Source organism: Oncorhynchus kisutch, linkage group LG18 (assembly GCF_002021735.2).
Source record: "Oncorhynchus kisutch isolate 150728-3 linkage group LG18, Okis_V2, whole genome shotgun sequence".
Classification (NCBI taxonomy): domain Eukaryota; kingdom Metazoa; phylum Chordata; class Actinopteri; order Salmoniformes; family Salmonidae; genus Oncorhynchus; species Oncorhynchus kisutch.
The window spans coordinates 67845356-67859728 of record NC_034191.2 but is presented as its reverse complement, the minus strand read 5'-3'; the positions used below and the strand labels follow the sequence as shown (position 1 = coordinate 67859728).

The 14373-nt window shown below is 43.4% G+C and overlaps 1 protein-coding gene across 1 annotated transcript; it reads right to left on the bottom strand.

Moving 5' to 3' along the window:
- Positions 1-3450: 3450 nt before the first annotated feature.
- LOC109909916 (SKI/DACH domain-containing protein 1-like) lies at positions 3451-12757 on the bottom strand. Its single transcript, XM_020509002.2, has one exon. The coding sequence runs from the start codon at positions 9299-9301 to the stop codon at positions 6587-6589; it is 2715 nt and encodes a 904-aa protein (XP_020364591.1). The 5' UTR covers positions 9302-12757; the 3' UTR covers positions 3451-6586.
- Positions 12758-14373: the final 1616 nt, after the last annotated feature.

The following is a 14373-nucleotide window of genomic DNA, read 5'->3' as shown; positions in this document are numbered from 1 at the left end:
GAAAAACTTTTATTACACTATAGTAATTAAAGTGAATAATGGGATTAAATAAAAATGAATGCAAAAGTCTTCAAAAATCAGAATGAGGCGTGCTTCGATCTGGGACGCATTGTGTCCTGCACAATAAACCACAAAGACATTTCCACGCCGCTAACTTTTCTAATAAAGTTATTAAGATAGTTTTCTGCTTAAAGTTGAAATTGCATAAAAAAGGCTAGATATTTACTTTCCTCTTCAGCTCTCATTTACTCACGACCAACATCAACAGAAGAAGAACTTTTAACTTAATAACAGAAAATTGCTGAAAATATAAACCGTTCACCAATTTTGCAAAAAGGGATAACATTAATTTATACATTAGTTTAGGTATAGACACATACTTTGGAGAATTACTTCAATTGTAGATTTAAATCACGAGTTGCCCAAAAATAAAAAATTATGGCCATGTTTCGTCTTCCATCTTCACCTCCACTGCAGGGTTGCATGCAGGCTTCAGGCAGTCAGTCTCATATGTAAGCGAATAGGAGATGTGCTGTTATGATCACACCTCTGTTATCATGGCTGCTAACTCTGCTGTTCTGTCAATGGAGACCAACCAGCGTGTTTACATAAGTCAGCGTTGTAAAACAGACACCCGTCGGTTAAGTAAATAACCACCATTGTCAGTGAGACAATAAAAGCTATGGGTATTTCACTTATACGGTCTTTGAATTATACGGACTGAAGTGAAAACGTTTGTTCTGAGAGAGGTTGAGTTTCTATCGGTGCAATGATGGTTCGTGGTGTAGCGGTTTAGGCTATACGTTCGTCTGGTTCAACGGGGCAGGCTGGTACAAATGCCAGGGTCCTCGAGCTTTCACTTATGCAGGAGGTTATATAGGTCACACACACACACGCACGCACGCACGCACACACACACACACACATGCAACTCTATATAGTACGTTTTTAAAAGACTAGCTCATTATAATATGAGCGTGAGTGTAATTAAAAAAACATATCCCTCACATCCAGAAGACTCTCCAAGCCGTTACCGTAGCAGGGTTAAAATGCAGGGTAACGGGTCGCCAATATAGAGCTATGGATGTGAAGAGGTTAACTGCATTTTCACTGGTTTTCACCTACACTCTCCAATAATGTGTAGGCTTTTTAGAAGTTGAAGTACAGGCTTCAGCATCATCATTCAATTACCATTATTCAGTAGTTAGGTCATTTGATTCAGGCGTTGGAAACCCTGCATGACCAAATCAGTTGTGGATTTCTGCTGTACATGGTCAACTAGGGCCTAGTGCTGTACGATCACGTAGTCCTACTTTGGTCTTATTTACCTATGGAAAATAATGAAATAGGCCTAATAGAAGTGTTGAAAGTAAGCCTAGGCCTATTACTATTCCAAAGACTATTGGTAAAATAAGATTATTGGTAATTTGGACAATTAAGTGCACAAAATGCATGTCGGAACTTGTACAAAGGTGATTTCTGGTATTCATGATGTGTAGGATCAGACTTTATCAGACTGCATGGGACGGGTTAACACCGGCAGCATTTGCCTATTGATTACAGTCAGTGTGGTCCAAAGTTATTTATGCTCTCCTAACACAAAATCTCCCATTGAAATATATGCAGAATTTTACAATAAGATCGAGATACTAAATGTGTGTCAATGTTTTATCGTTATTTAACAGACAAGTCAGTTAAGAACAAAGTCTTATTTACAATGAGAGTCTTCCCCGGCCAAACTCGGACGATGCTGGGCCACTTGTGCACCGCGACGCCCAATCACCGCCGGATGTGATACAGCCTGGATTCTACCCATGTACTGTAATGACCCCTATTGCACTGACATGCAATGTCTTAGACGGCTGCGCCACTCGGGAGTATTGGTGAAGTATTTGTAGACAATATTATATAGCCTATTCTATCGGTGCGGAGCGATGCAGAGGGTTCGAGGGTTATGCCTCACTATGGCTGTTCGAACCCACGACTATCTGCCTCAGAAACAGTTCCCATGATTTGCATGTTCATTTCCAAATTCGACGCTGTAACCTGGATTCGAACCAGTTACTGCAGTGACGCCTCTTGCATTGAGATGCAGTGTGATAAACCACTAGGCCACCGGGAATTAGTAGCACCGGGATTTATTTTATATCAAACTGTTTTTTGTGATTTGTAATTGACACAATTGTTTCCCACAAGCACCAATGAAAACTAGCCTATATATAGATTCAATGTATTTTACTGAAGCTAGTAACTTGTGTGTGTGTGTGTTTTCTATCGGCCCTATACAACTTAAAATATAAATCATTAGCCTAATTAATTATATTATTTATTTGTTCATTAATTCGTATAAGTATTTTGTATTATGGGATTTTGAATAGACTTTTCAATTACCTTTTGAGAGGAAATGAATGACAGGCAACAACATATATATATATTTTTTTGTTGTACAGTTGAGATATTTAATGATAGAGTAGTGAAACTTTGATCGGTCTTTCGTATTTAATTGTCTGATAGCTCAGTGCGTTCTGCTGACCCTGATTCAGGCTGTGTCCTTCAGCGTTAATCTTTTAACTTGTTTTTCTAAACAAGCACAGCAGGGAGAATACTGTATTGAGTGCTTTGGATGCAATAACTGTCCACGCAGCGATGGCGCAAGATAGAAGAGTCAACGCCTTTTGTAAATTGCTTGTTTTTTCTTGATCCAACTAGTGGTTTAACTATTTTAATCCCTCTCTGCCTATCTCTTGTTATTGTATAGAAGTTACTGGTTCGCAATCCGCATTGGAATTTATCTCCAAAAGTCGTCTGTTGCTGCCTACTGCCTAATCTCCACCCGTAGGCTACCGCGGGGCCTCCAGGCAGATAGGCCTGGCCTAGGTTAGACTGCCCTCTACCCCGGGGTCCACCCATCAACCTCCTGGTTTACCATACCATAAAATCCCATTAATCCAAACCGCAGCAGAGATGTGGATGAGATGTTGTCTGTTGTGAATGGGTACTATGCACTACGAGTCGATCATATATTCCTGTGGATATCAATGGTGAAACCCTTCGTACGGCCTTAATGGCAAACAAAAGCTCACATGTGTACTATAGGTTTGTGTACAGAAGTGCGTGTACTGCTAGAAGTTTGTACTGCCTTGGCCTATATGTTCACTAGGCCAATATGTCCATATTACGTAGAAGTAGGCCTATAGTGTGTATCAAACATGGCAGTGTAATATCTCTGTGGGTCTTAGTTACATTTCAGTAATGGATAGTAAAAGTTGTCCCTTGCACCAATATTTCCTAATCCAAAATATACTCTTGAGTTACACATTTGTCCAAAGAACCAATTCTCTTCCAATATGGTATCATCTTGGTGAGGTTTCAGTCTATGTAGGCATACAGTGTAATACCAATATGAATGAAGTGTGTGATTGTTCAACTCACAACAAAGAGAATGCAGCGTCACTCACACTCAGATGTCTTTAATGAGTCATTCATAACTCGGAAGAAAGGGAAAGTGCTTCAGAAATCCAACATTCAAGGTTTTCATTTCGAGTGCATTATCCTAAACAACAATGATATACAAAACCCAGTAATTCACAAAAATAAATATTCCGTTTTTTATATAAACAGCCAGTGACTTCAAATTTCATGTCAAAACCCTGACCTCAATCAAGTATTGTATCAAAAAGCTAAAATAAGGTTTGGAGCTGAGAGGAAAAGCGAGAGGGAGAACGAGAGGGAGAACGAGAAAGAGCCCTGTGCCTCGAGCTGCTACGCCATGCAATTATTTACATTGATAGCGTCACTGTCAGAGCTCTTTTAGTCTTCTCTAAACGCCTCTACCACCATCTCCTTGCCCGGGTGATGTTCTCTGTGATCGGCGTGAGAATTGGCGAGTACCTACAACGGGAAGTGTGTGTGTATGCGTGTGTGTGTCCTCTCTAAACGCTGGGCTGTATATCCCTCCTCTGGCCCAGTACACTTTGACGCGGGGATTACGCGGTGGAAGCTTCCCTCGTGCAACATATGAATTCCATCCCTCCCCTCCCCATAACTCCCTCTAGGTTGGAGAGAGATTACGTCATTTTCAAATGGAGATTAAAATGGCTGTGTTTAGTTTGGAGGCAAATGTGCCATTTTTAAGTGCTTCTCTACCTTCGCTACAAGGGAAGTGCGCACTATGGTATGGGAAGCCTACAGGCTTGGGGTGGTAGAGGTGCATGTCACACACAGATCAATCTATACAAACTCTGAGCATTGTGTGAAACGGCGCTTTTTTCTCCCTTAACTACAATCACCAATCGAATGGGCTTTTGTTTCTGTCTTTGCTGCTGATGTTGATGTGAGAATCCTGACATTATCAGGCATGTTGTTTGTGGTTATGTGCCAGGCTGGCTCGGACTCTCTTTGTCACAGGGAGAAAAGCTCATTCTTAGCCACAACTTCACCAAATCAGCATTTTACGTTGGTGGAAAAATATCGATATTTAGGTGCAACTTCAGTTAAATTTGACTGAATTGTATTTTTAATTTTTTGGTCTATTCTTAGTTTATTAATTAGCAACATAAGGATCAATGGAAAATGTTTGACATGTAGGCCTATACATTCATCACGCGTCCATATGTAAAGGCTAGATTTATACATGTTTATGTGGCAACATTAGAAAATATTTTTCTGACTTGATTCATGTGAGAAAACAGTGTAGAGACTATATCAGTTGAAGTGGAGACATGGAGAATGTCATGGCCTTTTGTGGAAAACAGAGTGCAATGCTTTCATAACAAAGGGACACAATCAGCTTTGTGTTTGGGCCTACATTTTCGACTGACTGTATAGTCTATTTTAATAATTTTGTATGGCTGGAGATGTTCCCAGGTCAATTCAGCACCGTGGGCTTCCCAGCAGAATTTAACAGGTAATTATGCATTTACCCCCGAGCTAATAGCTAACTTTTTCACAGCAACGTGCTGTGCTGAGCATTTTATTCATTCTTGCAGATGTAAGGATACAATAAACAACTGATAAACTGCTCTAATACCATGTTGACCCAGATAGAAAATAATTCAACCTCATGTGAATGGCCACAAATAACCAATTATACATTTATACATTTTAGAGGAAATATTTAAATGGACATAAGCTAGTAGCCTACCTTATCTTACATTTATTTTATTTGAACTTCTCTCATAATGTAGGCTATCCTACAATCATCGAGCGGAAATGGGACCCTAGATTGTGTCAAAGTGCAAAGCATGTAAGCCTACCACTTGTGCTTTCATGTGTTGTTTCTAAATGAAATTACATTAGGCTCGGTGTGTTGTAAGACATCGTTTTGGTGTGTTTGGGTTTTTGTTTAACTGTGATGCAAACCCCAAATTTTCTCATACTTTTTTCGTGTAGGACATTGCGAATGTTTTAATTGACAAATAAATGTGTAATATAAAGGAACATGTCCCACCAAAATACTAAAAAAGGCAAGACTGTCCAGGACGTGTGATTTTTCACTGAAAGGCTTGATCTGTGTCAGGCCTGGGCAGTCTCTCTCTGTGTGATTGTCTGTACATAAGGCCTGCAGTGTTTTGGGGCCTTTATGGGTGCTGACGGCTGTCTGACTACAGCCAACATAAGTTGACCAGGAAATACTCTCATAAATACAAACAACGCTGGAAACCATATCACAAACACGGAAAATCTGCAAGCACCAGCCAGACCAGAGTAATGGTAATTTCCCTCACAATTCTTCCTAATTCAATATAGCCTGTCCAAAGAACATTATGAATTTGGACTTGCTTGGATAAATTAATTGACATTTGAAATCGAATTCAAAAACAGTTATCTGAATTAGATAACATTTAGATAAAATTTACCCAAACTCTGGCAAGCATAAAATAAAAATTGAAATTAGGGTTTCTACAAGGTTTTACAAATCCTGTAGTGAAAAAAACAACCACGGCTCATAATAGGACTAATGTGACAGACAATAGTAATAGCCCTAACCATGTTACCAAAGGAAAACCCTGAATCTGTTGATTAAACCCAATTTTACCCAAGTTAAAGCTGATGTTAGAAAAATACAGTAAAGAAGACCAACATATAGGAGTGCTGTGATTTTTATGAGAGGGAGTCTCCCCCTCACTTTCTCTCACCACAAAGGGAGTAGGCCTACAGCACAACAAAATGTTTACTTCACTGAAACCCTGGTACAATCCAACCGCTCGAGCGTCAAGGCGAAGAGAAAATAGATCCGAGAGAAAGTCATGTAAACCCATTTTGCCAAACCGTGTAGCCTATTGCTTATGGTAGATAGCTTGTTTAGAGTTAGTTAGTCAGAATAAATCCACGAGGAGGGATCGTCCAGTGGCATGGGTAGAGCATCTCAAATATGGTCCGCGCGATATGGAGAATAGTAGTGTATATAACTGATCTATAACTCCACAACGAGGAACGTTTTAAATCCACTACGTCATATAAAGGATACAATTTAAATAAAAACAACCGAAGGACGCAAGCCATTAGAGCCTCCCATTCAGTTTAAGACTCAAGTTGTAGTCAACGTAGGTTTCCATCCAGGTGTTTTTTCTTTCGCTTGTTTTTGTCAAAGAAAAAAGCGTGAACATTTCCTGATTTTCTGAGTGGGTGGGGGAGGGACAGGCAGACCGCCAGGCTGCCATCGCCACACGGGGTGAGAGCGAGGGGGAGGTCGGGGTCCCCCCAGAGAGTTCAGAGAGTAAGCAGGGCTTAAATCCCCGTCGCTGCCCACTAACAGGGACGGAGGAGCGGGGAAATTCGCCATGAAGCTGAAAGGCCTCTTCAGAGGGGCTGCTACATTACTGGACGCGCGTTTTCGTTTAGTCGCCCCTGTTAGATCCTCAGTATTTCCTTCACAAATCTCAGCTTTGCCCACGGGACGAGAAGACAAAGTCCTGTCAACTTTAGACACGTTCTGTTTCTGCTGCATCCTTGAAATTCCAGGCTTCTTCCCCAGCACCAGACTCCTGTAGTTTTTCCTGACCCCAGCTCCGTTTTTATACTCCCCTTCCTCCGGACAAGGGGTGTCTTGAGTGCTCCCACATTCCTGCAAGCCGGAGGAGGACTTCGGAGCCCCAGCAGAACTTTCAATGGCTTTGGTCTCGTTGTTGAAACAGCCAGCAGCTTGTTTGATGTCGCCGCCGTAGTATTGGCCATTGTTGATATCCGCCTCGTCTCCTAAGCATTGGAAACCAGAGGCTTGGCTATAGTATTCGTATTCATCATAGCTCTCCTCCACTTTGATTTTCACATTCTGTAGGTTGAAGGGGGGAGTCTTGACCGCCCTGCTGCGCTCGGGGAGGGGACCCGCGGCCACTGATAGCTCCTCCGGCTCGGTCTTAATGGTTTTGAGCAGAAAGGGCAGTTTCAGGTTGGGGCTGATTCTCACCTCACTTTGTAGATTTGTAGCTAATGAAAGCTTGTTGTTTTTAGGCTTGGGGTACTTTGTGTCTTTGTCAGGCGCGGAGTGTGAGCTCAGGACTGGGGGGCATTTGTTTGCGTGTCCCGTTGTCCTGTGTGGAAGAACCGCTTTTATTCCGTTGGGGTTAGGTGAGGGGCTCAGTGCGTACAATTTTCTGGACACAGGCTCGGTTCGCTTTATCTCTCGTTGGGTCTGGACCTGGGACTCAGGAACCTTCCTGTCTCTCCTCTTAGTGAAATAACTCCCCCGGGTGACAGGCGAGCTGAACCTGTGTGTGTGTGTGTCCTGCTTGGCCTCCCTGGCTGTAAAGTCATATTTCGGTTGTTTCTTCGGAATGTCATAGTCCACCTGGCTGGTTCCAAACTGGCCCACCGGTTTAGATGGCTGCTGCTGGTGGCTGTAGTGGAAGGTAGGCTGCAGGAGCAAAGGTGCGTTAGTGTGCGAGATAGTTCTACTGTTGGATAGAGTTCTAGAGTTCGACTGATTTCTAGTGCTGGAGAGAGTTGCGGATAGAGATTGGGCATTAGGCAGAGTTCTAGTGCTGGAGAGAGTTGTGGAGAAAGATTGAGCATTAGGCAGAGTTCTAGTGGTGATATTTTTGGTGGTGTTGAGAGAGGGGAACCGGGCCCTCCTGAAGCGGATAGACTGGACAGACACTTGGCTGGACACAGAGCTGCTGTCAGACTGAGATGAACTCTCCTCATCAGAACTGACCTCAGAGCTCTCCAATGGGCTCTCATCTTCATCCTCCTCATCAGAGGTCCCAGAGTTGCTGCTGGTCGATAAACTGGAGCCGATGTCGGAGTCGTTGTTGAGGCGCTCTGAGTAGCAACTGGACTCCGTGTCACTGCTGTAGCTCTCCGGGAACCCCCCCACATGTTGATGCGGGTGACGATGGTGGTGATCGTGGTGGTCGAGGTAAAACTCGTGTCCAATGTCAAAATGGCTCAGAGTTGTCCGGTTGTGGTTGTAGTGTGTTTTGGGCTTTCTGCAGCACTTGGGCTGCACGAGGAGCACCGGGTGGTGTGTGTGAGAGTAAGTGTGTGAGTGTGTGTGTCTGCTCCTGCTCCATGACTGCCTCGCGCCGCTGCTGCCCATATCCCTGCCGCCGCCCCCCTCGCGCCTCCTCTTCCTTTTGTGAAGTAGGTCGCCGGTTGCAGAGAGCCTGGACTGAGCAGCAATGGCGGACTGAAACAACACTGGTTGCCGGCTCACCACGCTCCGGAAAAACGAGTGTCCCTGGCTAAACGCAACGCAATTGCTCGGTATTTGACCAGTTTCATAGTTTTTAAAGGGTTTACATGATGATTTGGTGACAGAGGAGTAATCCCGACCGAGGGATTTATTGTAAATTTGAGGTAGATTGGAGTCGGGGCGCAAGGTTGGTTGTTCTCTCCTGCCGGCTTTGTTTTTGAGGGACTTAGTCTGTGGAACGCTGTGCAAACTTAACCAAACTTTGTCCCTCCATAACCCGGCAGGGTGCGTGTCTGCGTTGAGCTTGCCTTCGCCCACACCCTCCGGTAAACTGGCTTTCTTTGCTTTTCTTTTGTTGGATTTTAACACGCGCTCCGTTTTGCAGGAGAAATAAAGCGCCTCTACGTCCTCCCGTGATATCAGAGTACATTTAGCCGCGTGGAAAGCAATAGAATTGATTGCTTTGAGCTTTCTTAACTCCTCCAAATCACAGTGGTGTTTTTTAACGTTCAGGTGATCCATGCGTTTGTGCACGGTGGTTCGGGGAATATTTTTCAGCAGGTCGGTGAAGACCTGGGAGAGGGCGAACATTTGTTTTCCTTTTATCAGCAGGTATCCCAGCCTCACTCCCTGCATCTCCTCAAACCCAAACTTCAGGTCTCCCATGTTGCTTTTCACTCTCTATTGTAATAATCTCAGCATTTAACTCGGTCAGATGTATTCATGCAGCCACGAAAATAAAGGAATAAACTCCCTGTTTTGAGCTCAATGCATTCTGACTCGCCGGCCGCTGCTGATGCGTCCTAGTAGGCTACCTCCAAGCTGCGTCATGAACAGGCAAACTTTGAGATGCCGAGTTAAATGGAGTGGTATCGGATGGGTTCACAGCATCAATCCCCGGGCCCTGCCACGGACCAGGCATGGTGGAGGAATGCGAGGGATTACCGCCAGGCCGGCTGCTGGCTGTCTGCTATCCCCTGTCTCTCCTCCTGTCCTGCTCACTCCCTCTGACCGGCAGCACGACAGGAAGGTGTATACCACTGCCACAACGAGAGGATAAAAAAGAGAGAGGGGTAGGGAGAGAGCTACACAGAGAGAGGGAGGGAAAGAGAGAGGGGGGGGGGAGGGATGGAAGGAGAGAGAGAGAATAAGAGCCAAAATGCAGCTGCTCTCCTGGATTCGGGGTTAGCCACAAATAAAATGACAGAGGGGAAGTGCACGAGCCCGGAGACACCTTCATCAATTAATGCCCTCAGACTCGAAGCTTATTGGACGCCGCTGACAGGTGATGCAATAAAAATGGATATTCCACCCCCTGACACCCCCCTCTCAAACCCCCCGTTGATTACCATACTATTGTACCTCCACCTCCGTTTGTTAAGTATGCTAAATAATTCCGCTATGACAAGTTCATATTTCAATATTGTTTTTTAACAGATGAAGTGGTATAGCTGAACTTGCTGAAATGGGCAAGTCGTCTTCTATATCCTGCTAGTAGGCTATTTATGGCGTTATGCCTATATCGCTGTCAGTCAAACAATGTGGGATTATTGAGAGCACAAATATCATTTCAAAGAAATATAGGCCAATAGATGGCATATAATTTTCATGGTTAAATTCAGACATGTTTGAATTCAGACGTCTGTCAATCTGTCTTAACCCCCTTGCTAATTCTATTGTGAAGGTTTGTTGTAACATTCTTTCAAATGGACTCAGACAAAGAGATTTCCATTTTTCACCTGAGTAGAACGTTGTTTGAACTCCCCAATGTAGAGTTATGTAGGGGTACTCGAGGAAATTAATCTTAAACATGAGCTTTTTTAGTTATTTCGTGAATTTCAAGGGTGAAAGGAGATCTCATTCTAACGACGATTTAGCCAAACCTTTACGCATAGCGACACATATATGCATGGGCGGCTTATTATTTCAGAATTAATACAAACATAGGCATACATACACCATTTTGTTATATTTGATTATTATATTTGATGAGTTTTCGATACCATTCTACATTTTGTTGAATGCATTTAGGTTGAAACTTGGTGAATGGTCAATGTGTGTCTGTGTGCCCTCTTACATTTTGTATTTATTAAGGATCCCCATAGCGTGTGTGTATCTCTTCACAGTCCGCGTTGTTCCAAAGGTGTAATTGTATCTTTTCAGGCTTGGAGAGACATTGGGTCAGCGTGCATTGCCGTTCACCTCGGTATTAATGGTCAGTCTTTCTCACGGTCTTATTCTAAACCGATAGATATGCTATTTCTATCTCAGCCACCGAGTCTGCTGTTCCCTGGTCCACCACGATAAAAACATAAGCAACGTGACGGACGATTAGTCTGGGAAAAGCTCTTGCTTTCACTTGCTGTAAAAGTGCACGCTCAGAGTTGCTTTTCTCCAAGGCATCTTCTGCAAACGTGATAATAATTAATATCAGGTTTATTATAGGCCTATTGAACATAGGCATATCAGTATGTATTTTGGTAAAACACACACACACACACTGTTTAAGGCTCTATCATGCACATGTTGATAATGGGTTGATATTCTGAGAGCAGAGCAGGGTGAAGCTGAAAGGAGAAATGTCACACTGTGCCATATCATCACTAAACTGCGCCCTGCTCCTAATGTAAAGAGGCCTTTAATGGGTTGTTAATTGTTATTGTTGTTGTTGTTGTTGTGTGTGTTCGTGTGAGACAACAAGCATGCATAGGAGATATATATGATCATTAATGATGACGGTTTAACCCGTACAAGTATATTTCCCTTGGTTTTATCGCTAATTTTGGTAAATTTACGGTATAGGCCTAGGCTTCGCAGCTCTCAGTGAGCCCGCAGATGATCTGGAGAAATGACCGGCGATGGCGCTATACGGACTCGTTGAATTGTAAAATTAACGAAAAGAGAACATGCAAATCATGGAAACTGTTTCTGAGGCACATAGTCGCGGGTTCGAATCCAGGCTCTATCACATCCGGCCGTGATTGGGAGTCCCATAGGTCGGCGCACAATTGGCCCAGAGTCGTCCGGGGGAAGGCCGTCATTGTACATAAGAATGTGTTCTTAACTGACTTGCCTAGTTAGATAAAGGTTACATTTTTAAATGTAAAGTTGCAGAGGATTGTGGTGAGGGAAGGATGTAAGAAAAGGGGCGAGGGAGCGTGAGTGAGAGGGAGAACTTTGGAATTCTACATCCTGCCCTTGCAGTTTAATTCCATAACAATATAAAGAACGCATTGTTGGTTGGTGCTTTTCCACTAAGGAGCTCCAATGTACTTCGATTATTTGTGAAAGGTAGGCTACATTGGGGAGTGTTTTCTTTGTTTGTTTATTTATCCTATTTGTTTGTTATTTTGTTATATTATTATAGGCTATAATGTCAACGAAGTGGTTGTTGTAATTGTGATGATTTACCCTATTCAATGGATGACTCCGTCATATTACCGACATAAGAACTCCAGTCTCACCTCCACAGAAAGAAATACACAACTTCCTGACTCATTTGTTGTACTACTCTGCTTCAGTCCTACACAGCCGGTTCTATGGGCCATATATTATCATCAAGTCTTTAGGCGCTTCTAAACCACTATTGCACATTCATTAACGTGTGTTTACTTAGCAGCCTGTGATCCAGGGCCAGGTACAAGTGGAAGCACATCCCGGCCTGTAGCTCCCTGCTGAGATCGAGGGCTGAGCGGTGTCAGCAGGCCGCAGAGTCGGGAGACCAAATGGCCTGATATTACTATCGATGCTGAACTGTACGCACCGTCATTAGGAGGTTTTCGGTTCCACCTGAATTGTGTGTGTAGCGTATATACGTGGTAAGTAGCCTACATGTACTAAGTAGGCAAGGAGGAAGGCACAATATGCATGAGACACTTGGTCTTTCACCTCGCTCTCTCTCTCTCTCTCTGTGTGTGTGTGTGTGTGTGTGTGTGTGTGTGTGTGTGTGTGTGTGTGTGTGTGTGTGTGTGTGTGTGTGTGTGTGTGTGTGTGTGTGTGTGTGGGTGTGTGTGTGTGTGTGTGTGGTGGGGGGAAACTTTAATCCAACCCAGCCCACATCATGACTTTTCCCAATTGTACCATCTTCAGTGAACCGAGTTATCATGCATAAAGTATTCTATAGCTTTTGAGGTGTGTGTGGATAATTGTTTTGCCTTCGGATGGACAAAGGAGAAGGGTCCTCTGTTAGCAGAGCTCCACCCTGAGGCCTGATCCGTGGGGATTATGGCTCTACCTCTCCAGCCCTGCCCGGCCACAGAGAGCCAAAGATAGCCGGGCTGGAGAATGTTTGGTTGGATAAAACATATGGTTTGATCTCGCCTTGCAGATATAAAAACGTTTGTAGCTTCATCAATACTCATCAATAGTTTATACAGATGTCATCACTGTTCTGTTCGGAACATTGTCTGAAGTCACTCGGCCTGAAGAAGTTAGCAGACAGACAGAAATATAAGGCCTGTCTGTTTTCGGGTTGAGGGAATGTCGGCATAGCAAATCATTGAGTTTACAGGCCAACAGAATAAATCTAGTCTGATTGGACACTGAACGTTTTTAGCCCTTAAACACATATGTTTGCTGTCATAGGTTAACGATCCTGTTATGAATAAAACAATAATAATTAAGTAAAGTGACACGTTCACAGGGTCAGGGGGAATCATGTATAGGGATATCAAAAATTATGCAGAAATTGATACAATGATTTGTAGGCCCCTACTCATCGATCCATTCTCCAATCATTTCTTAAATTGACCCACCCTGAATTAAGCAATGACGCGTAAAAATAAGGTATTTTTTTTGTCGTGCAATAGATATTTAAATGATGTGATGATGTAGAAAAGACGCATGTGCCCCATCGGATCAACCCAAAGGGCAATTAAAAAATGTGACAAAGTAGACTGAATGTTTTGTATTGAACCCGTACCCAAACCTATAGTCTACAACCCATAGCCTAATTTCACTGATATTGTAGGCTAAAGACCCTCGAATCATTATTGTGTGTAACAAGGTAAATTAGGCCTACTGTGAATTTCATTTGTGTAATTTCAGGTTATGGGGAAACCTACAGTGCATCTTTTTTTTTTATACAAGCCAACATTTTATACAACCTTAAAGAATGAATCAAATTACCAAAAATATATATTATTTTATGTGAAACCCAAAAATGTATATTTAGTATTTGTTCATGGTCCGTGCTATTCCCCTGTGCTCTATATGAACCTCCCTATTGCAGCTCGGTATTTTCTTGCTCTGGATAGCGTTTTAAGATCGACATTTTTAAACCACGCATTTGTTTACCCATTACACATTGTTTGCTTATATAAGCTAAACGTTTGGGCTGCTCTTTCGTTTTGTGTTGCAGTTCTGTAGCCTATTTAACATCGATATTCCTATCAGCTGCTACAGGCTATTCAGAAGTTGTGGCTACTGTTGCCTGCGTTTCTCCGGCCCATTGTGAGAGGAGCCCCCTCGGTCCCTCTCTTCTCTTCTCTCCCTCTGAGCTCAGCCGGTCAGGCCGGTGGACTGCAGATGACTCACGCCCCAGAGCGGCACATCAGAGTTCTGCACCTCAGCGAGCTGCATGGAAGCTCGATAATACCGGGGGAATACCGCGACCAGAGAGACCCGACTGTCAGACTAGCCTCCTGCCTTTCCCGGGGCGCACATTCATCACTCGGGCGGATAGATATGTTTGTTGTAATGTGCACGTGTGCTTTTGGCGAAGACATGGCTGCGCAGAT

What these genes read in the sequence shown, in the direction of transcription:
- LOC109909916 (XM_020509002.2), bottom strand. Translation starts at nt 9,301, where the DNA reads ATGGGAGACCTGAAGTTTGGGTTTGAGGAGATGCAGGGAGTGAGGCTG.